At 47.6% G+C, this 22,878-nt stretch overlaps 1 protein-coding gene across 5 annotated transcripts; it reads right to left on the reverse strand.

Annotated features, from left to right (window-relative positions):
• Positions 1-504: 504 nt before the first annotated feature.
• SOAT2 (sterol O-acyltransferase 2) lies at positions 505-22,587 on the reverse strand. 5 transcript variants are annotated; one of them, XM_055250519.2, is made up of 15 exons: positions 22,078-22,575; positions 21,531-21,586; positions 20,489-20,625; positions 20,112-20,171; positions 19,716-19,823; positions 8,582-8,858; positions 8,075-8,144; positions 5,806-5,890; positions 5,293-5,338; positions 4,974-5,103; positions 3,340-3,437; positions 2,822-2,920; positions 1,832-1,967; positions 1,176-1,321; positions 505-976 (listed from the first exon to the last, which is right to left on the reverse strand). In XM_055250519.2, exons 1-15 carry the CDS (start codon positions 22,157-22,159, stop codon positions 926-928), a joined length of 1,581 nt encoding a protein of 526 aa, XP_055106494.1. In that variant the 5' UTR covers positions 22,160-22,575; the 3' UTR covers positions 505-925. The 5 variants fall into 5 exon arrangements, with proteins under 5 accessions (XP_055106494.1, XP_063476200.1, XP_063476197.1 ...); XM_063620130.1 differs by lacking the exon at positions 505-976 and having other exon boundaries at positions 1,199-1,321; positions 3,296-3,437; XM_063620127.1 differs by lacking the exons at positions 505-976; positions 1,176-1,321; positions 1,832-1,967 and having other exon boundaries at positions 1,976-2,920; positions 3,296-3,437; positions 22,078-22,587.
• Between the last annotated feature and the right edge of the window lie 291 nt (positions 22,588-22,878).

The following is a 22,878-nucleotide window of genomic DNA, read 5'->3' on the forward strand; positions in this document are numbered from 1 at the left end:
TTCTTACACAGATGTCTCCCCAGAACCATATCAGGCAGAAAATCAGTGTTGGGAGGGCAGACCACACAGTCTGGTTTCTGAAACAGTTTTGAACAGAAGTATTTTGACCTTCTGTCTCCTTCAGTCAGGACACTCCAAATTTTAATGTCCTTTTTATAGTTGTAGAAACTGGGGTTCACGAAATTAAAAGCTTCGCTTCAGGTCTATACAAGGCATTCGTCTCCTGGGTCTGCTAAAGGAAAGGAGGCCTGCTACGTGTCCTCTCAAAATGTGCTAGGGCATGCCAGGAGCAGAAGGATTAAAGGGGCTAGAAAATTCAATATGAGCTGGAGAAGAGGTGGAAGAAGGGTCAGGTTTCTGGGAGATGGGGGTGGCATAGAGAAGGTAAGGCAGGTGGCATCCAAGATTCTCACCCATCCTACCACAAAGTCTTGCCTCTGCAGACACAACTCTACAAAAATCCAAGTGAGCCTTCAACAAATGATGAATGAATGAATGAATGAATGAATGAATGAATAAAAAGGGAGACAAAGTTTATTGCTGTATTGGAAGGAATACAAAGTCAAGAACCAAACCCTTTTCAAACTTTGGTGGCCCCAGTTCCTCTGAGTTCCCCCACATTCATCAAATCCATAAGGTACCCCAAGTCTCCCTAAGACAGTCATGGGGTAGGAGGGTATCCTGTACCCAGCCCATGGGGATAGGGACTGAAGAGTCACCCTGGTCACCCCCATGCTGAGGTCTGTGCTCAGTTACCCACAAGTCTGCAGATCTCAGTCCTTGCACATTCCTTGGTGGGGTCTTGTGTGCAGGTTGCCTTGACTCAGAGCCAAATTTGGATGCAGACAGGAGTCCTGGTCACAGGTTTTGCAAGCAGAGAACTTGGTGGTGTCATCTGGGCAGGTAGCGTCATCTGTCCTGACCTCTAGGTATGGCAGGACCAAGATCGAGGCGTCACCAGCCCCCAGAAGGTTGTCTGAGCCAGAGAAGAATAAGTTGTGAATGAGATCATTCCTGGTGACTCAACCCATGCATCCAAGACGTGAGAGTCCATCACCCCCAAGCCAGGCCCTGGTGCCTGACTGTGGCTGGTGAGTTGGGGAACAAGAAGGGACTGGCTGTTGGTCTGTGTGTCCTCATGGATGGGGAGCTGGATGAGGGTCGTGGTCTCTTACCTGGGGTAAGGGGCAGTGCCGCCGTGCATACCACTCCTGGCAGTACAGGCTGACCTGGATTCCCTGGCCTAGAAACAGCATGGTCCACATCAGCACGTTCCATGCCGGGCCGGTGCGCTGGTCATGCATCATGAAGTTCAACATTCCTGGTGCAGGAGGAAAAGTTGTCATTCCAGCTCCAGGAGTGCCTTGTCTCCCGGGCTTCCCTCCCATTCCAGGGTATTGGGAAGAGATGGAACAAGAAGGCCCCATTGGAGAAGATCTTGAGCTCAGGTGCAGAAATTCGTAGAGGTCTAAAGTGGCCCATGTAAAACTAGGATTCTTCAGTTTGCACTTCAGTATCCTGAATCTCATACTGAGCCTCTCAACCTCATCCCAGTTTCCTCCTCTTTGTCTTCCTCCATGAGTGATCTATTCAAATGTTCTTCTCCAACCAGAAACCTCCTCCCACTTGTCCCAGGATACAGCTCGGCTGCCTCCCAGTGCTGCCTCCCTCCCTGCTTTCCAAGTCCCCCACCGACTCCACCTCTCAGTCTCAGCAGCCTCGCCTTCAGTCCTGGGGGCGAGGCCTCCCACCATCAGTCTGGGATCTCCAGGAGCAGGACCCAGGCCTCCCTCTGGATGGCTTCCCTCCAGTGGCACAGAGGCCAGCTCACCTCCGATGACAAGGAAGAGTATCAGCATGACGGGATAGAAGAACCCCAGGACGAAGCAGAAGATATACTCATGGGCCACTGCGGAGACCAGGAACACACCCAGCACGGCTGCCCCTCGGGCCCGGGCACCAAGGAGCTGGCGGGGTGAGGAAGGGGGTGAAGAGCGAGTCTCCCTGAGCTCCTCCACAAAGAGCCCCCACCTTAGGAAGCCAGGGGGAGTGTGGTGCAGTGGAAAGAATATGGGATCTGAGGTCAGAAGGGGTGACATCAATCTTATTTAAGAGCATGCTGGCTGGGCACGGTCACTTACGTCTGTAATCCCAGCACTTTGGGAGGCCGAGGCGGGCAGATCACGAGGTCAGGAGTTCAAGACCAGCCTGGCCAATATGGTGAAACCTCGTCTGTACTAAAAATACAAAAATTAGCTGAGCATGGTGGCATTCGCCTGTAGTCCCAGCTACTCAAAAGGCTGAGGCAGGAGAATCGCTTGAACCCAGGAGGCAGAGGTTGCAGGTGAGCCAAGATTGTGCCACTGCACTCCAGCCTGGGCAACAGGGGGAGACTCTATCTCAAAAAAAAAAAAAAAAAAAAAAGAGCATGCTGCTATCCCATTGGGACTTAGGTGCCATTTTAAAATGCAGATGTAATAATACTTATTTCTCAGGGTTACTGTGCTGATTAAATGTACATAAAAACACTTGGTAGCTGAAAATTGCTATGTGCATGTTCCTTAGAAGGCTAAGGTGGGAAACAATGCCCTGAGGACAGGGTGGAATTAAGGATAAAGATGGAAGAAAGTTAAGACTGCAAGGACTTTTTACCCACTGGGTTGGGTAAAATGAGAAAATGAGGACAGATGAAATCAAAAGCGCCCTTAGGCCTGGAAAAGGTGAGTGGTGTAGTTGCCACACTGTAGCAGGAGGGAAGGAGAGGGAAGGAAGGAGAGCCTCCATTAACTGTGGGAGCTGAAGGGGTCTGCAGGGCCCATACCCGCAGCCCATCCCGATACACGTAGCTGTACAGCCAGTCATGGACCACCACGTTCCAAGTGCGGTAGTAGTTGGAGAAGGACGTTGAGTTCCACCAGTCCTGGAGAAGGTGGGGTCAGAGTGGGGGAAAGGAGGTAAGCAAGCATCTGGGTTCCAGCTCCTCCCCACTGCTCCCTCTGCCTGCACCCTATCCCAGTGTTCCAGAAGGGCTGGCTCCTGGCAGAACAGGGACAGCAGACATCCTCCCAGCTCCCTTCCTCAGGTCACGGAGGCCCTATCCTCCCTCCTACTCCCTCTCTCAGGAGAAGATTCTGTAGTACCATGCACACAAAACAGTTAGCCCTGGCTTGTCAGGAGGTGGAGGGGTGGCATTATAACCACATCTAGAGGACTGCATTTCTTATTATGGGAGGTGAACAGTATGGCTGAAGTGACACCCAACCTGGCCACCATCTTCCCCAGATCCCTCCCTAACCCTCTCTGCCTCCAGCTTCCAACTGGCCTAGGTCCAGGCCCCACCCGGTAGAACATCCTGTCTCCAAATCGTAGCATCTCGGCAAAGGCGTTGAGCCAGCAATGGAGGAAGGCAAAGAAGATGAGTAGCAGCATGAAGATGCCTGGTGGATAGGGACAAGAGGCTGCAGGTCAGGCTGGCCCACATGGACCCACAGGCAGCCCTGATATGGGTTCTGAGGAGCCCCTGCCCAGAAACCAGGGCCCCAACTCTTACCATTTATTTATTGGTAATTCACAAATTTATGCATTCCTTTTTTTTTTTTTTTTTTTTTTTGAGACAGGCTGGACTGCAGTGGTGTGATCATAGCTCACTGCAGCCTCAAACTCCTGGACTCAAGCGATCCTCCCACCTCAGCCTCCCAAGTAGCTGGAACTACAGACGTGAGCCACCACTTCCAGCTAATTTATTATTATTAGTATTATTATTTTGAGACGGAGTCTCACTCTCTCTCCCAGTCTGGAGTGCAGTGGCGTGATCTCAGCTCACTGCAAGCTCCACCTCCTGGGTTCATGCCATTCTCCTGCCTCAGGCGCCTGCCACCACGCCTGGCTAATTTTTTGTATTTTTAGTAGAGACGGGGTTTCACTGTGTTAGCCAGGATGGTCTTGATCTCCTGACCTCGTGATCCACCCGCCTTGGCCTCCCAAAGTTCTGGGATTACAGGTGTGAGCCACCATGCCCGGCTATTTTTAAATTTTTTGTAGAGATGAGATCTCACTATATTGTCCAGTCTAGTCTTGAGCTCCTGGCCTCAAGCGGTCCTCCTCCTTTGGCCTCCCAAAGTGTTGGGATTACAGGTGTGAGCCACTGTGCCCGGCCTTATGCATTCATTTATTCATCCATTTGTTCATGTACATTTACTTGGCATCACTTTGTGCCAGATGCTGGGGATAGAGATGAATCTCAAAGGGCCATTGGGAGTTCACAGAGTAATTGAAATGAGACACACACAGAGACAGAGACAGAAAGATGTCCAATCATATGTCCAGGGCAAATGTAATAGGAGCTAAGTATGGTGGCATTGATGTGCCTGGGAGTACAGATAAACAGGTGGGTCATGGTAATTGATGGCTACAAAAGGAAGGCTTCCCACAGGAGGGGGCATCTCAGCCATGGGCCTCCAAGAAGCAATTAGATTCCATGGCTGAAAATTAGGAAAGGGTATTTCAAGCTGAGGGGCCAGTATGGGCAAAGGCCTGGAGGCATGGAAGTACATATCTTTCAGGGCTTGTGGTAGGATGAGAAGATAGGCTGGGGCTGCATGGGAAGGAGCCTTGATGACACATCAAGGGTTCAAATCTGATCCGAAAGTGCCAGCATTGACTTATCACTAGAGTTTTTGAAGGAGGGTAGGGAATGATCAGTTGTAGTAGGAAAGTTCACCTGGGCAGCAGTGTTAGGGGTAGATGGGAGAGGAAAGATCTGGGTGCCAGGGAGATGAGTTAGGAGGCTGATGTGGAAGGGGAGCAGATGGTCTGAACTGAGACCATGTCAATGGCCCTGACAGGAGGAGACAGACGTGAGGGGAGACTCAGAAGGAGAACGTGTTGAAACCAAGGGAAGGTAACTAGCAAGGCCTTCCCTGATTAGCCTTCCCCAGGGCACAGCTGCTCTAGCCCTACCTTAGTTGGCTCACCTGGCAACGTGGCATGCAGGATAGAGAGCACCAAGGCACGGGTGCTGAAGGGCTCTCGGCTCATGTTGGCAAAGACAGGAACACAGAGGCGGCCCAGGATGAAGCAGGCATAGAGCACACATCCCAGGGCCTGGAGGGGGCATGGGGACACACAACTGGAGAGACACGCTGGCAGCTGCTGGTGGCATTGGACCTCTGGCCCAGCACTGGCCTTCTCTTCCCTTGGCACCACCCTCCCACTGCCTCCCCAGGCCTCCCAGAAATGTCCCCTCTCCACCACCACGAGTCACAGGTCCACCCTTCTACCCTATCTTCTCACCTGGGCAAAGTTCTTGGCCACATAATTCCACCTGACATAGGGCGTCCTGCAGCGGCAATGGGGACAATATGTTTCTCATTCTTTCATGTTGTTCTCTGTTCAGCCTGGGCACGGGTTCTGGGGCCCTCTCTCCGCAGTTCCCTTAATTGCTCAGGCCTGGGAGGATTATCTAGGGTGGTGGGGTCTAGGATACTTTGAACTTTCCGTAACAGAGATGACAAGTGAGTTTTAAGCATGGATGTCGACAAGGGTGTGTAGGATGGGTAGGATTTTCAATACTAAAATCAGGACAGTCCTGGGTAAACCAGGAAAGTGGGTTGCCCTAGTGTCATCATAGGCTGGGCAAGAAGACAGCGTAGTCTACCAGTCACCTATTTGTCATCTTTATTATGAGATGCTTCCTGAGAAAGTGGCCAGTGCCTGAGGTGAGCCTGAGGACCTCAGGGAGGGGAGAGTAGAAGGGCAAGTTTCCTGATGGGCCTGGGCATTTGGTGAAGGAGTACGGGGTCTTACCTGGGGTAAGTCTCCCTGTAGATGAGTGTTGGGCAGAAGAGGAAGTAGAGGTAGCTGGAGAAACTGGGGGCCTGGATCCCCTCACCTGGGGAGGAATGAGAGGGGTGGATTAGTAAGGAGAAGGGCAGAGGACAGACGTGAGGGGGCTGCTGGGGAAGGGTGGTGGGATTGGTGAGTGGAGAAATGGATAGGGTGGGGGTGAGGGATAAGCAAGGAGCTGGACGTAGGACCTGGATGGGGGCTAGGGGAGCTAAGCTGGACAGGAGCGGAACTGGCTCTTTAACACCATCTCTTCTGCTTTCATTTCAGGCACCCTATCTTCCAGTGCAGGGCCTGCTGTGGCCAGAGCTTCATTTGGTACCCACACGTTCGACAACCCATTCTCCTTCCCCTTCTGTCTGGACTTTCTAATACAGGCACATCTTATTTTACTGCACTTCCCAGATATTGCCTCTTTTACAAATTGAAAGTTTGTGGCAACCCTGCAAGAGATAAGGCTATCAGTGCCACTTTTTCCAACGGCAAGTGCTCACTTCATGCCACTGTGTCACGTTTTGGCAATTCCTGAAATATTTCTAACTTTCTTATTATTATTATATGTGGTATGGTGCACAGGCATAGAGCACACAGCCCAGGACCTGGAGGGGGTGTGGGGACACATAACTGGAGAGGGACACTGGCAGCTGCTAGTGGCATTGGACCTCTGGCCCAGCACTGGCCTCCTCTTCCCTTGGTACCACCCTCCCACTGCCTCCTCAGGCCTCCCAGAAATGTCCCCTCTCCACCACCACGAGTCACAGGTCCACCCTTCTACCTCTTCTTCTCACCTCGGCAAAAATCACTGTGACCATTGATTTTTAATGTTACTATTGTAATTGTTTTAGGGCATCATGAAACACACCCAAATAAGACAGCAAACTTAACTGACAAATTCTGTGTGTGTTCTGACTACTCCACTGACCGGCCATTCTCCCATCTCTTCTGTTCTCCTCGAGCCTTCTTATTCTCTGAGATACAACGATATTGAAATTAGGGAACAGGCTCAGTGGCTCACTCCTGTAATCCCAACACTTTGGGAGGCCAAGGCAGGAGGATTGCTTAAGCCCAGGAGTTCAAGACCAGCCTGGGCAGCATAGCAAGACCTTGTCTCTGAAAAAAATAAAAATAAAAATTGGCCGGGCGCGGTGGCTCATGCCTGTAATCCCAGCACTTTCGGAGGCCGAGGTGGGTGGATCACGGGAGGTCAGGAGTTCGAGACCACCCTGGCCAACATGGTGAAACCCTGTCTCTACTAAAAGTACAAAAAAGTTAGCTGGGTGTGGTGACACACACCTGTAATCCCAGCTACTCAGGAGGCTGAGGCATGAGAATCGCTTGAACCCAGAAGGTGGAGGCTGCAGTGAGCCAAGATTGTGCCATTGCACTCCAGCCTGGGAAACAGGGCAATACTCCATCTCAAAAAAAAAAAAAAATTGAAATTAGGCCAATTAATAACCTTGAAATGGTCTTTAAGTGTTCAAGTGAGTGAAAGAAAGAGTTGCATGTCTCTCACTTTTTTTTTTTTTTTTTGAGATGGAATCTCAGTCTGTTGCCCAGGCTGGAGTACAGTGACACAGTCATGGCTCACTGCAGCCTCCACCTCCCAGACTCAAGTAATCTTCCCACCTCAGCCTTCCACACAGCTGGGACCACAGGCATTAGCCACCACACCTGGCTAATTTAAAAGGGTTTTTTGAAGTGAGACCCCATCTCACTAGGTTGCTCAGGCTGGTCTTGAACTCCTGGGCTCAAATGATCCTCCCGTCTCAGTGTCCCAGAGTGCTGGGATTACCTGTGTAAGCCACTGTGCTCATCCTGCAGCTGGTGAGTTTAAGGGCTTTTGTTAAGGGCTAATGCAGCTGGTGACTTTAAGTTGGAGCCAGTGCCAACTTGTCATTCCAAAAATTCTAGGGCCCTTAAGAATAATGCAAAATATACTCTGCCTGTGTTCTATAAATGGAACAACAAAGCCTGGGTGACAAGCTGGGCCTGGAAATAGGAAATAGGAAAGTGCCAGAAGTCCTGGGTAACAGAGGTGCCATCTGTCAGAGGCAGAGGCTGAGAATGCCTAACGATGAAGGCCCACAGAGCCCAGCTGGATGCCAGGGCTGTGCCTAGTGGGCAACCCGGGCTTAGGAAGGCAGGGCTTTTATCAGGATCCTGCACCTACTGGCTTCATTCAGTCAGCCAAGAGGACTGAATTCACAACCGGGCAAGATTAAGGCCTCACCTCGTCTGGCACGAAGGGTCCCAGGCACAGCCTCTCTCAGGAAGGAGTAGCTTTTCATCAGGAACCTAACCTGTGGCAGAGTGGAAGGGAGGCCAAGTTGCTGTGTGGTATTAAGCAAATCGCTTAACCTCTCTGTGCTCTGGGTTACCTCTGAGAGGCAGGCAGAGTGTAAGATCTGTCTGGTCAGAGCCCATACGTTTTTTGTTGGATGGCTGTATAGCCTAACATATGCTGGGTTGAATGAAGGCTGCTGGGATAAGAGGCCAGAGCGGAGTCTTCCGGTCAGCCTCCTGTGATGGCGGTGTCACAGTGTTTGCCTTCCAGCCTGCAGGTTCCCCAAATCCGTGGTAATGGACTCCGCCTGGTAACTAGCTCCGCCCCTGCCAATGTCGTCTCCAGCGCCCTCCCTCTCCTGGGCCCCGCCCCCTCTTTGAGGGACTCCCCCCTCTGCTGAGCTGGCCCCACCCGCCCGTTCCTTCCTGTCCCTCAGCAGGGCTCAGCCCTTACCTGCTCGAAGACCAGGACACAACGGGAGGCCGGCGGGAGCTGATGCTCCACGGCCACGTGGACCGGCAGCGCGCAGAGCACCACGGCATGGACGGCTAGCAAAGCGCAGCCCAGGCCTGTCGCCAGCGTCCAGGTGCCCCTGGCCCCCTGCCTGGCCCACAGCCGCAGGGCCTGGTACGGCGCCAACAGGGTGGACAGAAACATGGGCACCCAGGTCACCAGTGCCAAAGGCAGCTGTCCGAAGCTGAAGATCAGTAGGTCAAACTCCAGCAGCAGCCTTGGAGTGGGGAAGGAGAGACAAAGCAGACAAGTGAAGCCCATTCTTGTCCCCTTCCTCTTCAGTTCGAGCTCCTGGAAGATGAACTGAGGTATCTTGATCAGGTTGTGAGCTCCCCATCTCTGGAGGTGTTCAAGACGGCACCTCTGTGGCACAGGGCGTTGCTCCAGGAGACTCAGTCACAGCACGAGTTTGATTCTAAATGACCTTGAGAGCCGTCTCTGGTTTCATGGTGTTGCTAAGGGCTCAGTATTCTATATACAACACATGTTAGGATATGAGGTAACTAGACTGACTTTCCTTGGTTTTGTTCCTTTCGAGCGTCTGTCATAGATTGGAGCTAATAGGATGCCAGTTGTTCAGTGTTTTGTTAGCCTAGGTTAATAGTGTATGGTTTGTTAAGGGGAAAAACTGAAAACAACCTAAGTGTCCATTAGTAAAGGACTAAGTGAACAAATCTGGCACCTCCATACTCTGCAGTCCTTCAAACCAATGGACTAACATGAAAAGATCCTTAAAATAAATTGTTAGGGAGTAAAATCAAATTACAAAATAATAGGTACAGTTTCTTATTTATGTGAAACCTCCACAATGTACCTATCTTTGGTACTGAATGTCAATGCATGGAAAATGCTCTGGAGGGAAACTCAGAAACTGTTTTTTTTTAGAGACAGAGTCTCGCTCTGTCACCTAGGCTGGAGAGCAGTGGTACAATCTCTGCTCATTGCAACCTCCGCCTCCCGGGTTTAAGCAATTATCCTGCCTCAGCCTCCTGAATAGCTGAGACTACAGGTTTGCACCACCACGACTGGCTAATTTTTTTTTTTCAGTAGAGACAGGGTTTCACCATATTGGCCAGGCTGGTCTTGAATTCCTGACCTCAAGTGATCCGCCTGCCTTGGCCTCCCAAAGTGCTGAGATTACAGGCATGAGCCACTGCGCCCAGTCAGAAACTGTTTAAAATCCTCTGAGAGCAATGTGGGATTGAAGGAGGTGGTCAAGAAGGACTTCCTTTACAGGAAAAAATGTATTTGAGCTTTTTACTGAGATTTTATCATTTTTAGTTTTTTAATTTTTTTCTTATGCAAACCTAGCAGTAGATTTTGTCCTTTTAATATTTGTATAACTAACAACAAAAATTTTACCAAAAGGCAGTGCTGTTGCTGAACCTGTGGATCCTTGGTCCTGTTTTTTTTATTGCTTCCCAAGCCCGACATAGGGAGAGGGGATGTGGCAGGCCAGGTCTCACTAATACAGGCCTCCATAACAACTGTTTCAGTACTTATTGAGTGGTTAAGTTAAATATTAAAAGCCAGTGCCCTTATACAAAGGCCAGAATGTAACAAAAGCCCACCAAGAGTTTTGCCTAGGCCTTTCCTGAACCTCAAAGCATGATTAAACAAGTTTTATTGGGGGTCTGAAGAAACTCCCCAGGCCTCCACAAATGAGTTTATTGGGATTCTGAAGGAACTCCCCAAACCTCTGTGATTTAGCAAGAGATAAGAGAAGGGTAATCACCCCAGCGCCTGGACCCATTTAGATTAAGTAAACTTACTGAGGCTCCAGAAGAAGGTCTTCAAGACTCAGACCTTAGTTATAGATTAAAAGAAGTTAATCACTTATATCTTTAGATGAATTCACACCTACACATAGACGTAGAGCTTAGAAGGTATATAAGCTCTGGAAAACTTTATAATTTTTAGTTGGCCTGGTGATAATTTCCAGGCCTCTCCCTATAACCGGTTACAGAAATAAAAACTCTCTTCCTCCCCAGTTCATCTGCATCTCGTTACTGGGCCGCAAGAAATAGCAGCCCAACCCTCAGTTTGATCTGGGAACAAAATTTGGCAAGCCAGCCAGGAGAGACCAGGATGGTGCTGTGTTCAGCCGCCAGCGGCTTGCGATGAGACAGTCTTCAGGAGGGTCCAAGCAGCTGCCTGTGAGATTTTTCTTGGGGACCCTCCTGAGGGCTATCCCGTGTGCAAAACTGCACATCCCTTTCACTACTGGGGAAGAACAGAGATCAGAAGCAGACACGGTCAAAGGGTGAGTTGAACAGATCATATGCCGGTAGCCTATTGTTTTCCTATCGGGGCTTGTTAAGCCATTTGTCCGGTACCACCAAGGGAAGCAATAGGGCTCACTCATACGCCTGCTTTGCATTTTGGTTGAGATCAGGTTTTGAGCTGGTTTTGAGTCTGTTTTGCCTGAGTGCGCTCCCCCTTGTGTTGTCCAAAATTTGTCTCCACTTATTTGTGTATCTGTCTTATTCCCTTTGATAGCATGTAAACTTGAAAATAGGAGGTATTGGCCGGGTGCAGTGGCTCACACCTGTAATCCCAGCACTTTGGGAGGCCAAGGCGGCTGGATCATGTGAGTTCAGGAGTTTGAGACCAGCCTGGCCAAGATGGTGAAACCCCATCTCTACTAAAAAAATTAGACAGGTGTGGTGGCGGATGTCTGTAATCCCAGCTACTTGGGAGGCTGAGGCAGAGCATTGCTTGAACCCAGGAGGCAGAGGTTGCAGTGAGCTGAGATTGCACCACTGCACTCCAGCCTGGGTGACAGAGCAAGACTCTGTCTTAAAAAAAAAAAAAAAGAAAAAGAAAATGGGAGGTATTGGGTCCATTCCTGCTGAGAGGCCACTGGGAAGGAAAAATATTTTCTAGATGCTCAATGGTTGCGAGTCAGCTTAATTAAAAGCTAACATCCAAGATGTATATACGTATGTGTGCATGTGTGCACGTTTGTATTTAAAAGGCTTTCATGTTTTTGGTTTTGTTTTTATTTCTCTCCTAGGACCTTGTCTTTTTTTTTTTTTTTTTTTTTTTTCTGAGACAGAGTTTTGCCCTGTCACCCAGGCTGGAGTGCAATGGCGCAATCTTGGCTCACCACGACCTCCACCTCTGGGGTTCAAGCAATTCTCCTGCTTCAGCCTCTCGAGTAGCTAGGATTACAGGTATGTGCTACCACGCCTGGCTAATTTTTTATTTTTAGTAGAGACAGGATTTCCCCATATTGGTCAGGCTGGTCTCAAACTCCCGACCTCAGGTGATCTGCCCGCCTTGGCCTCCTAAAGTGCTGGGATTACAGGTGTGAGCCACCACACCCGGCCAGGACCTTGTCTTTTTGAGTAAAAGTTTTTTTCCTTCTCAGTTGACTGAATTCTGTTTTCTTGATTAATAGCTATTACAACAGAAGCTACTCTGGGGTTTTTTTTTTTTTTTTTTTGAAACGGAGTCTCGCTCTGTCGCCCAGGCTGGAGTGCAGTGGCGCAATCTCGGCTCACTGCAAGCTCCGCCTCCCGGGTTCACGCCCTTCTCCTGCCTCAGCCTCTCCATGTAGCTGGGACTACAGGCGCGCACCACCACGCCCGGCTAATTTTTTGTATTTTTAGTAGAGACGGGGTTTCACCGTGGTCTCGATCTCCTGACCTCGTGATCCGCCTGCCTCGGCCTCCCAAAGTGCTAGGATTACAAGCGTGAGCCACCGCGCCCGGCCTTACTCTGGGGTTTTTAAGAAAAAGTGTAATTGAGAGACATAGAAATGTCTTTGGGGAAAAAAAATGTAAGTGCACTGTAAAAGCCTCACATGATCTAGCTTCATAATAATTCTCCCTTTTTGAAAACCCAGGATTCAGTGTAAGACCTGCCCAGAGCACAAAGATCCAGTTAAAAGAGAGGAAAAAGGAGGTCTTAGGAATCTATAAAATGTACTTCTATTGGCATGCCTAATACGTCTGTGTATTTATGTCTTGTGTATACCATGTTTCACTACTGAAAATATATAAAAGAGTTCTAATTAATTGGCTCAAAGAAAAATAAAAGCACTTAAATACTTTAACAGAAAAAAGGAAAGACTAGTCAAATGCTTTTTCAAGTTTATGCGACTTAAAATCTTTAATAAATAAGCTAGCTTTAAAAATTATTGGTAAAGTGATACTAGAAATGTCTTCAGAGTCGCCAGCATACATTTTTGTTTGCATTTATTGATTAAGCAATTTCATACTCGCCAAATACTATAAGGTGTCAAAATTCGGCATAGAGGCTACAAAACTATAACTCAGCCCAAAACATAATGATCTTTGCTCGTGTCATTTTTAATAAAGGAAACATTAATATTGTTTAATGAAGATAGCTACGTCTTGAATTATTTAGTAAAATACCCTAACTTTTACTCTTGTGGCCTTAGACAGTCTAGTCCACAGACATGAAGGAAGTTTGTTCTGGGAAAGGACTGTTATCATTCTCTGTTTTAAAGCTACACTATAGGCTGGGCAAGGTGGCTCACACCTATAATCCCAGCACTTTGGGAGGCCGAGGCAGGCAGATCATGAGGTCAGGAGATTGAGACCATCCTTGCTAACATGGTGAAAACCCGTCTTTACTAAAAATACAAAAAATTAGCCGGGCGTGGTGGCAGGCACCTATAGTCCCAGCTACTCGGGAGGCTGAGACAGGAGAATGGTGTGAACCCGGGAGGCGGAGCCTGTAGTGAGCCGAGATTGTGCCACTACACTCCAGTCTGGGTGACAGAGTGAGACTTCGTCTCAAAAATAAATAAAATAAAGCTACACTATAAACTAAGTTAATGAACAAGAATGGCTTGGAGGTTAGAAGCAAGATGGAGTCAGGTCAGATCATTCTCACTGTCTCAGTTATAATTTTGCAGTGGCGGTTTCATAACTTTAAATTATGACTATTGCAGTTTTCATAATTTAGGCAAATGATTAAAATAAATAATTAGATAAATGTAATGGGATAAATACTCATAAACAAACTTGTCATAATTTAGAATCTAAAGTTAAACAACAGATATTTCATTATTTGGGTATTTTCCAATAAAAATATATTGTAGGAAAACATTCTTTCTAAACATTGTATCCTTTTTAAAGGGTAACTAATTTTTGTCTAATTCAAACCTTATTTAAAGGTTATATATAAAACAAGGTAAAAAAACAGGAAATAAGAGACATATAAAGAAAGTTATAAAAATAAAGACAATTTTAAAGATTATTGGTAAACTAAAAATACCTTCAAAAATGTAAACATTTGGTTTAAATTATGGATGTCAGATATTAGGTTTGCTAAATGCTTTAGGTCATAAACTGTTTCTTTAACTTAAAAATTGTTAAATTGATTTTGGAGCGTTAGATTCTAGGTAAGGCTAGGGACATGTGAAATTAGCCATCCCCCCTAGATATGCAAAAATATATTAAAGAAAAGAGAATTTATATAAGAAAGGATCTTGTATGGTAAATTCTTGTCCTAAAGTAAAATAACTGGTTGTTTAAAGAGAAACATGTTTAGGACAAATCAGAAAGTCAAGGCATGTCAGAGATTGTCTGTGGAAGTCCTGAAAGAATTTATTAAAGGAAATTTGTACAAGAAATGTTATACAATTTAAAGGTGATTAGGCCTCCTAAATGCTTTATGACTCAGAGATTGTCTGTGGAAGTCCTGAAAGAATTTGTAAAAAGAAATTTATACAAGAAATGTTACACAATTTAAAGGTGATTAGGCCTCCTAAATGCTTTATGACTCTTAGCTGTACAACTTGCCTGCTTTACAGCTAGGTAAGTCCTAGGACACATGGAGTTAGACGCTGGAATAAGTCAGACCTTATCTGTACTTCTGTCTAGGTCATAGGCTCCACACCTAGTACATAATTAAAATCCCAAACTTACCAAGGTTTTCACCAAAAGTAAAGGTTGCTAAGAGTTAATGGCGTAATATATATTTAACACTGTTGAAGAAACAATTTATGTGCAAGGTGTATAAGAAAAGTAAAATAGGCTGGGCGCGGTGGCTCACTCTTGTAATCCCAGCACTTTGGGAGGCCGAGGCGGGCGGATCACGAGGTCAGGAGATCGAGACCAAGGTGAAACCCCGTCTCTACTAAAAATACAAAAAATTAGCCGGGCGTGGTGGCGGACGCCTGTAGTCCCAGCTACTCGGAGAGGCTGAGGCAGGAGAATGGCATGAACCCGGGAGGCGGAGCTTGCAGTGAGCGGAGATCGCACCACTGTACTCCAGCCTGGGTGAAAGAGCGAGACTCCGTCTCAAAAAAAAAAAAAAAAAAAAAAAAAAAAAAAAAGAAAAGTAAAATATACTTTTGGTAAAAAGATTATAAGAAGGCATGAGAATATGGATTTTTCCCTAGATTAAAAGGTAAAAGGATTGTTTTAAGTTGGGTAAGATAAAGATGGAGGTTTAAGCAAGTTGTGGAAAGTTGATTGTAAAGGAAATTCTGTGTGTAAACATATTGGCTAAAGTTAAAGGGGTATCATCCAGTTTCTTCTGTAAATTGAGCATTAAAATAAAAGCACAATGGGTTTCTCTTAGAGCACTAACGTGCTCTTTAACAAAAATTGTAAAGGGTTCTAAAAAGTCTATTAAAATCTTACCTTATGGTCAAACATTAAAATTGGATAATCATGTGTATAAGGTTTTATTAAGACTTAGGTTTAAGGCCAGTTGCAGTGGCTCACACCTATAATCCCAGCACTTTGGGAACATCAAGGCAGGTGGATCGCTTGAGGTCAGGAGTTCAAGACCAGCCTGGCCAACATGATGAAACCCCATCTCTACTAAGAATACACACAAAAAAATTAGCTGGGTGTGGTGGCATATGCCTGTAATTCCAATTACTTGGGAGGCTGAGGCAGGAGAATCACTTGAATCCAGGATTGAGAGATTGTAGTGAGCCGAGATCATGCCACTACCCTCCAGCCTGGGTGACAGAGTGAGACTCTGTCTCAAAAGAGAAAATAAATAAATAAATAATCGAGTTTAACATTAATAGTACACTAATATAAAGGTGAAATTTGGCTTATTTGGTACCAAAAATCATACAGGAAGCATTGCCAAATATAAAATGGGGTTTGACTTTCTTTGGGCTATATTTGTATAAATATGTTATTGGTATGTATTCCAAAGTTATGGGAGACTCCTATAATTCTGATATATCTTAGTGTACATTGTCAATAATAATTATAATTGTTATTTATTTATTTATTTTTTTAGATGGAGTCTTGCTCTGTCGCCCAGGCTGGAGTGCAGTGGTGTGATCTTGGCTCACTGGAACCTCCGCTTCCCAGGTTCAAGTGATTCTTCTGCCTCAGTCTCTCAAGTAGCTGAGACTACAGGCACGCACCACCACGCTCAGCTAATTTTTGTATTTTTAGTAGAGACGGGATTTCACCATATCGGCCACGTTGGTCTTGAACTCGTGACTTTGTGATCCGCCCTCCTCGGCCTCCCAAAGTGCTGGGATTACAGGCATGAGCCACTGTGCCCAGCCATTGTTATGTTAAATTGTTGTGGGCTACAGAGGTAACAGATTTCCTTGTCAATTGTGTCTTTAACTATGGCTACCCTAAAACTGTTTGTCATCCATAAACAATTGTTGTCTTGTTTTGGTCCTCTTTAGAAGGTGGTTTTATAATCAGCAATAAAGCTCTAACAGGTGCTTTTGAATGCAGGTTTCTGATAACTTTGTAGACTGTGACATCAAAATGGAGGAAAAACATTCAGGACTCTTGAAGAGTTAAAATATTCATTAATATGAAGCAGGACAGGAATTAACTGCGGGAACTGAACTAATAGGAGACTGAAGTGATCTTTTTCACTTTTTGCTTAAAATGTTGCTAGTCCTTTGTTTTGCTTTGCAGAGTCAAGGAAACTTTTCTTTTGAGCTATTAATAGCTTTTAACAATTAAGTAAAGTATACTCCTATGAATAAAATTTGGAGCATGTTTGTTTCTCTCTACCTGATTTCTCCAGAATTTGGAAACTATTTGTAATATAGTTATTTGCATAAGTACAATAAGAATCTGTTTTCTTTTGTAACAGGACATAATTAGAAAAACTGGTTATTTTGCCAAGGCTTTGACTGGAATAGTGTACTCTTTTTTAAGGAATCAAACTTGACTTATGAAGTCAATAAAGCCCTTGAAAACTGGCGTCATATTTTGTGTACACAGTACCTGTCCAGGGTTTCTGATCTGTGGTAGGTAAAGAATGTCCTTTTCTGACAGGCCAGGAACCCCAAGTTATCTTGGAACCTCAAGAGGAGAGGAATTCACCCAACTCATAGGTATTTATTGGTACAAATCCATGGCTGGGATCGGCTTTAAAAGGACTTATCGCCGGGCGCGGTGGCTCACGCTTGTAATCCCAGCACTTTGGGAGGCCGAGGTGGGTGGATCACGAGGTCAGGATATCGAGACCACAGTGAAACCCCGTCTCTACTAAAAATACAAAAAAAATTAGCCGGGCGTGGTGGCGGGCGCCTGTAGTCCCAGCTACTCGGAGAGGCTGAGGCAGGAGAATGGCGTGAACCCGGGAGGCGGAGCTTGCAGTGAGCCGAGATCGGGCCACTGCACTCCAGCCTGGGTGATAGAGCAAGACTCCGTCACAAAAAAAAAAAAAAAAATAAATAAAATAAAATAAAATAAAAGGACTTATCTCAGATTCCTTCTATGGAACAAAGTTCCATCGAAGCCAATTTAAAAGGCCTATGTGAAACTAATTATTCTTGCTGTACTGTATACAAATAATTAAGGCAAGTATAATAAAGCAAACCAGTCCTACTATGATCTGTCTTTTAATAAAAATGGGAAACTGGAGAGAGAAAAATTATGTTTCAAAAACTATGGCTGGGCTCAGTGGCTCACACCTGTAATCCCAGCACTTTGGGAGGCCGAGGTGGGCAGATCACCTGAGGTCAGGAGTTCGAGACCAGCCTGGCCAACATGGTGAAACCCAGTCTCTACTAAAAATACAAAAATGAGCCAAACACAGTAACACGTGCCTGTAGTCCCAGCTACTCAGGAGGCTGAGGTTGGAGATTCGCTTGAACCTGGGAGGTGGAGGTTGCAGCCTGGGCAACGGACCGAGACCCTCTCTCAAAAAAAAAAAAAAAAAAAAAAGTACATCTCTTGTTAAATTCTAGGCTTGCCTGATGTTTTTTAGTTTTTATTATTTTCTGCAGTTTGGATTAAATTCTAACTTTTCTGGCTACAGGTCTCCAAAATAATGTTTTCAATTTTTTCCTCTTTCTTTTCCTTTTCCCCATTCTTCCTAATTGGTAATCACTGAAACCTAAGCTGTGCTTTCTTAAAGCCCTGCAAACTGAAGACTAGACAACTTAAACTTCAGAAGAAAAGAGCAGTAGCCTATTTATATGTGTTGTTGCATACTATTATGTTTCAGCAGGTGCTGCCTCTAAGGCCCCGAAACAGAGAGTGCTACTGGGAACAAATCAACCTCTTCCACTCCAGTGCTGCTTTTGGTGCCCCATAACGATAACCCCCTCTCAGCAGGAAGTAGCCAGAAAGATTACGACTCCCCATCTCCCTGCGATTCTCATGATAAATAAATATACACGCATGATAAAAATCATGTGTAAATTGACAGTGGGGACTGTGACAAGCAGGTCTCACTAATACAGGCCTCCATAACCACTGTTTCAGTACTGACTGAGTGGTTAAGTTAAATGTTAAAAACCAGTGCCCTGGCCGGGCGCGGTGGCTCACGCTTGTAATCCCAGCACTTTGGGAGGCCGAGGCGGGCGGATCACGAGGTCAGGCGATCGAGACCACGGTGAAACCCCGTCTCTACTAAAAATACAAAAAGTTAGCCGGGCGTGGTGGCGGGTGCCTGTAGTCCCAGCTACTCGGAGAGGCTGAGGCAGGAGAATGGCGTGAACCCAGGAGGCGGAGCTTGCAGTGAGCCGAGATTGCGCCACTGCACTCCAGCCTGGGCGACAGAGCGAGACTCCGTCTCAAAAAAAAAAAAAAAAAAAAAAAAAAAAAAAAAAAAAAAAAACAGTGCCCTTATACAAAGGCTGGAATATAACAAAAGTCCATCAAGAGTTTTGCCTAGGCCTTTCCTGAACCTCAAAGCATGATTAAACAAGTTTTGCTGGGGGGCTGAAGAAACTCCCCAAACCTCCGTTATTTAGCAGGAGACAAGAGAAGGGTAATCACCCCAGCACCTGGACCCATTTAGATTAAGTAAACTTACTGAGGCTCCAGAATAAGGTCTTCAAGACTCAGACCTTAGTTATAGATGAAAAGAAGTTAATCACTTATGTCTTTAGATGAATGCACACCTACACATAGACGTAGATCTTAGAAGGTATATATGCTCTGGAAATTGTAATTTTTAGTTGGCCTGGTGATAATTTCCAGGCCTTCTCCCTGTAACTGGTTACAGAAATAAAAACTCTCTTCCTCCCCAGTTCATCTGCATCTCATTATTGGGCCACGAGAAATAGCCCCAACCCTCAGTTTGGTCTGGGAATAGTGGGAGGCATGAAAATACAGACCCCCAGGGGTATACAGCTCTCTGAGGCTCATCCTCACAGTTGGGTGGGGTGCTCTGTGGGGGAAATGACCCACCCAGGCACTTGGGTACATGTCTGTCTTCTCCACAAGACTGGGAGTGCCTCACAGACAGGAGTGGGGTCTGCCCCCCTCATTTCTCTGGCCACTAGGACTGGTACTCGGGAGGTGCTCAATGGAGGTTACTTGGATAGAACTGACTTGGAAAGGAGTGTGTATGGGTGTGCATGTGTGCACACACACACACATCTGCCTCAGGGCAAGGTGTCATTGAGAAGCATTTGATAGTGGCTGGCCCTGGGAGGACAGACAAAGGGCCAACCAAGGTTGGGGAAGGAAGGGATCCTAGAGAGTGTTTCAGGTAGGAAGGCTGTTGGGAGCAATGTTGGTACATGTCCAATAACCAAAGGGGGAACCGTGTCCTCTTGCCTCAAGGGCAGGTGGGGCACTGAGGACCCAGAGGGTCTGATCAGATAGGTGTGCCTGTGCCAGGTGGGAAGGGGACCTACCTGCCCTCATCAATGAAGTCGATGGCCAGGGTGCTGATGATGAAGACACACAGGCCAGCGATGAACATGTGGTAGATGGTGCGGAAATGCTGCACCTCCATCAGCTCACTGGAGGAACAGGGGCCCGAAAGTCAGTGTGGGAGGGTCCTCAGGGTCATGTGAACTAGCTCAGACACTGTACACATGAGGCATGGGGCCTAGCGATTCAGAACTTCCAGCTAGAGGCCTTTCTTCCACAACCGTGCCCAGGGCAAATAGGGGGGGCCTGCACCTTAGAAACCCTTTCCAAGTCCTCCCCACGAACCACCTAGAGCCTGGGGATGAGAAATGAGGTATCTTGACCCCTAGCCAAAGCCCTTTCTTTTCCTCCCATTACTTGTCATCACCCCGACTTACTCAAGCAGGGACTTGCGGATGATGAAAACTTTCTGTTTCCCCAGGGATGGCTCCTGAGTCCTGAATTGAGATATTTGTTCAGGGTCAGGAAAAAGTCAGTGGGCAGAGGGCAGGGCCATGCAGAAGGTCAATGCTTGGGAGCCAAGGGGAGTGGTAGGGAAAAGTCAGGGCTAGGGCCAGAGGGCGGGACCGGGTGAAAGGTCAGGGCCAGGGCAGAGCGAGGCCCAGTAGATGGAGGCCAGTGTTAGGAAGACAAGGGGTGAAGAGGGAAGGCTGGAGTCGCGGTCCTGCTAAGGCTGGCAAGGGCACACAACGTGATGTTTATAGCTCATGATCCTTGCTACAGAGGAGCCCGCGCAGCTGTTCCCCAGACTCACCTGCTCAAGGAATCTGGGGGAGGAGAGGGCAGAGGTTTGTCTTGTGATGGGTAGGATTGTATAGCCTCCCGCATGGCCCGATCCAGCAGCTCCCTCAGTTGTCCCTGCACTTGCTCCAGCAATTGTGCCTTCACAGTCTACGGGACAAAGCCAGGGCAGAGCCCACTGTCCCTCCAGTCAGCCATCCTTTCATTCACCAGACATTCACTGAGTTTCTGTCTATGCCAGGCACAGTGCTTTAAAAAAAAAAAAAAAAAAAAAGCCTAGGGGGTCAGCAGGAATGGGGGATCAGCGCTGGCAGCCCTGTGGGAGGAAGGGCAGGCATTGGTGGGGTGGTAATGGGTCTGCTGGTGGAGTAGGACCCCACGATGCTAAGTGCTGTTGTAAAAAGATGAACAAACCATGATTCCTGCCCAGAGTTGATCTCCTTCTGGCTTACTGGGGCAGCAGTGAGGATCAGGGAGTGACAGCAGGAGAAAGGCTTCCCCTCCCTGGGTCTGAATTCCAGCCTGGTCACCTCTGATTGTCACACCTCACCCCTGGCCTCCAGCTGCATTAGCAGGAAGACTCTATCTACTGGCTGACTTTTGGTGACCTTTGGGACCTGTGCTTCAAACCCCTCCATCTCCATCCTTAATTCTAACCTGATCTTTGCACTCAGGAACAAGTCATCAGGCTGGGCACCGTGGCTCACACCTGTAATCCCAGCACTTTGGGAGGCCGAGGAGGGTGGATCACTTGAGGTCAGGAGTTCAAGACCAGCCTGGCCAATATGGTGAAACCCCGTCTCTACTAAAAATACAAAAAAAAATTAGCCACACCTGGTGGCACTCATCTGTAGTCCCAGGTACTCGCTTGAACCTGGGAGGCAGAGGTTGCAGTGAGTCGAGATTGTGCGGATGCACTCCAGCCTGAGTGACAGAATGAGACTTTGTTTCAAAAAAAAAAAAAAAAAAAAAGTCATCTTTATCACCAAGCCTCACTCCTGCTTCCTGCTACCAAGGATCTGTCCACTTGACTTCTGACCTCTGACATCCCTCACCTCCATGTGTTGGGTCCATTGTACCAAGTCCGGGGCTCTGTGCGTCTCAGTGTTTCCTGGGAGGAGGGATCAAAGGCACAGTCAACAGGAGGAATTGGGGTCTGCAGACCCAGAGGCATCCTGTGTTCAGGAAATGCTTTGTGTGCTCAGCAGCTGCCCTCACCCCAACCAGCCGATATCTAGTATCATGGTTGGGGCTACTAGAAGGGGAAGTTGCTGTTGCCAGTGGTGAGGAGGCCATAGGCAAGCAGGGGGCCTGGTGACATTACTGGGAACAGGGCACTCAGGGAACGGGAAGCTACTCCATTCACCATCTGGGGCTAAAGAGTCAGAAAGATAAGGCCAGGCCACAGCTCTGACATAGCTCTTTTCTGTTCCATCTCCCAGCTGGGTGGCTCGGGGCTGAGGCCAGGGTCTGCCTTCCTTGGCCTCTCTGGACAGCAGGAAGGATTGGCATCAGGCAGTTGGAGCCTTCTCTCCATAGAGCATCTCTCCCCCACTCCCTCTCCACCCACTTGTGCCTTCTGCACCCCCGAGGGCAGCTCACCATCTCGACAGCATTGGTGCTCCCGCTCCCCTCCCAGCCCTTCTGTCCTCTGCAGACGCAGACGGGCCCTGCCTGGCTCCATGGTGTGGTCTCCAGTGAGCAGCAGGCAGCCCTTGCCTGTGTTCCCTCCTTCCTTCACAGCGTGGCCTGCCCTGCAGAGCTCTTGTCCCACTCAGCTCAGGTGACAGCTCCAAAGACTAAAGTCCTTTCAGGAGGAGGGGGCCTCTGGGAGCGCGATAGGTTATCTGATCTGGAGGGCAGAGCTTCTCAGATTCAGGCCTCACTCTGCTGTCTGTCGCAGGGATGGCCACATCCCCCTAACACCCCAACCACCATCCAGATGTCCACTCCAAGGGTGCTATCCACCCTGCCACACACACACAGGAATAGTGGCTGGGTACATCGTGGGGAGGGGAACTTTGCCTCTCAGAAGCTTGTCACCTAGCATGGCTGGCCTTCCAGTCTCTCTCCCAGCAGGCTGAAGGTCAGGGAGGAGTCGGAAATGTCTTCATGTATCAGTGCGTTCAGCTCGCTTTCACCACAAGGTGTGTGATTGACGCATGTGGTAATATTCTGATGGGGTTGGCACCGTGCTACTCACGGAACTGGGGCCCCTCCAGGAAAGGCTGAGTGTCAGGGCCCCTGAACATCTGCGCTTCCTGACACCTGCTTGGGTGAGCATGTAGGCAGAAAGGAGGCTAAACAAACACGTATTCAGCACCTGAGGAATACCAGGTATTGTCACATACGGAAGGACCAGATGCAAACCTCCCTCTGTCATTTACCAGCTATATAATTTCA

Source organism: Symphalangus syndactylus, chromosome 17 (genome assembly GCF_028878055.3).
Source record: "Symphalangus syndactylus isolate Jambi chromosome 17, NHGRI_mSymSyn1-v2.1_pri, whole genome shotgun sequence".
NCBI lineage: Eukaryota > Metazoa > Chordata > Mammalia > Primates > Hylobatidae > Symphalangus > Symphalangus syndactylus.

Excerpts from the sequence above, each read along its gene's own strand:
- SOAT2 (XM_063620127.1), bottom strand. The coding sequence starts at position 22,159 with ATGGAGCCAGGCAGGGCCCGTCTGCGTCTGCAGAGGACAGAAGGGCTG. Across the intron at positions 8,145-8,581 it reads GTGTCCTGGTCTTCGAGCAG|GTTAGGTTCCTGATGAAAAG; the intron begins GTAAGGGCTGAG and ends ACTCTGCCACAG. Across the intron at positions 2,921-3,295 it reads GGAAGCTGGAGGCAGAGAGG|GACTGGTGGAACTCAACGTC; the intron begins GTTAGGGAGGGA and ends CACCTTCTCCAG.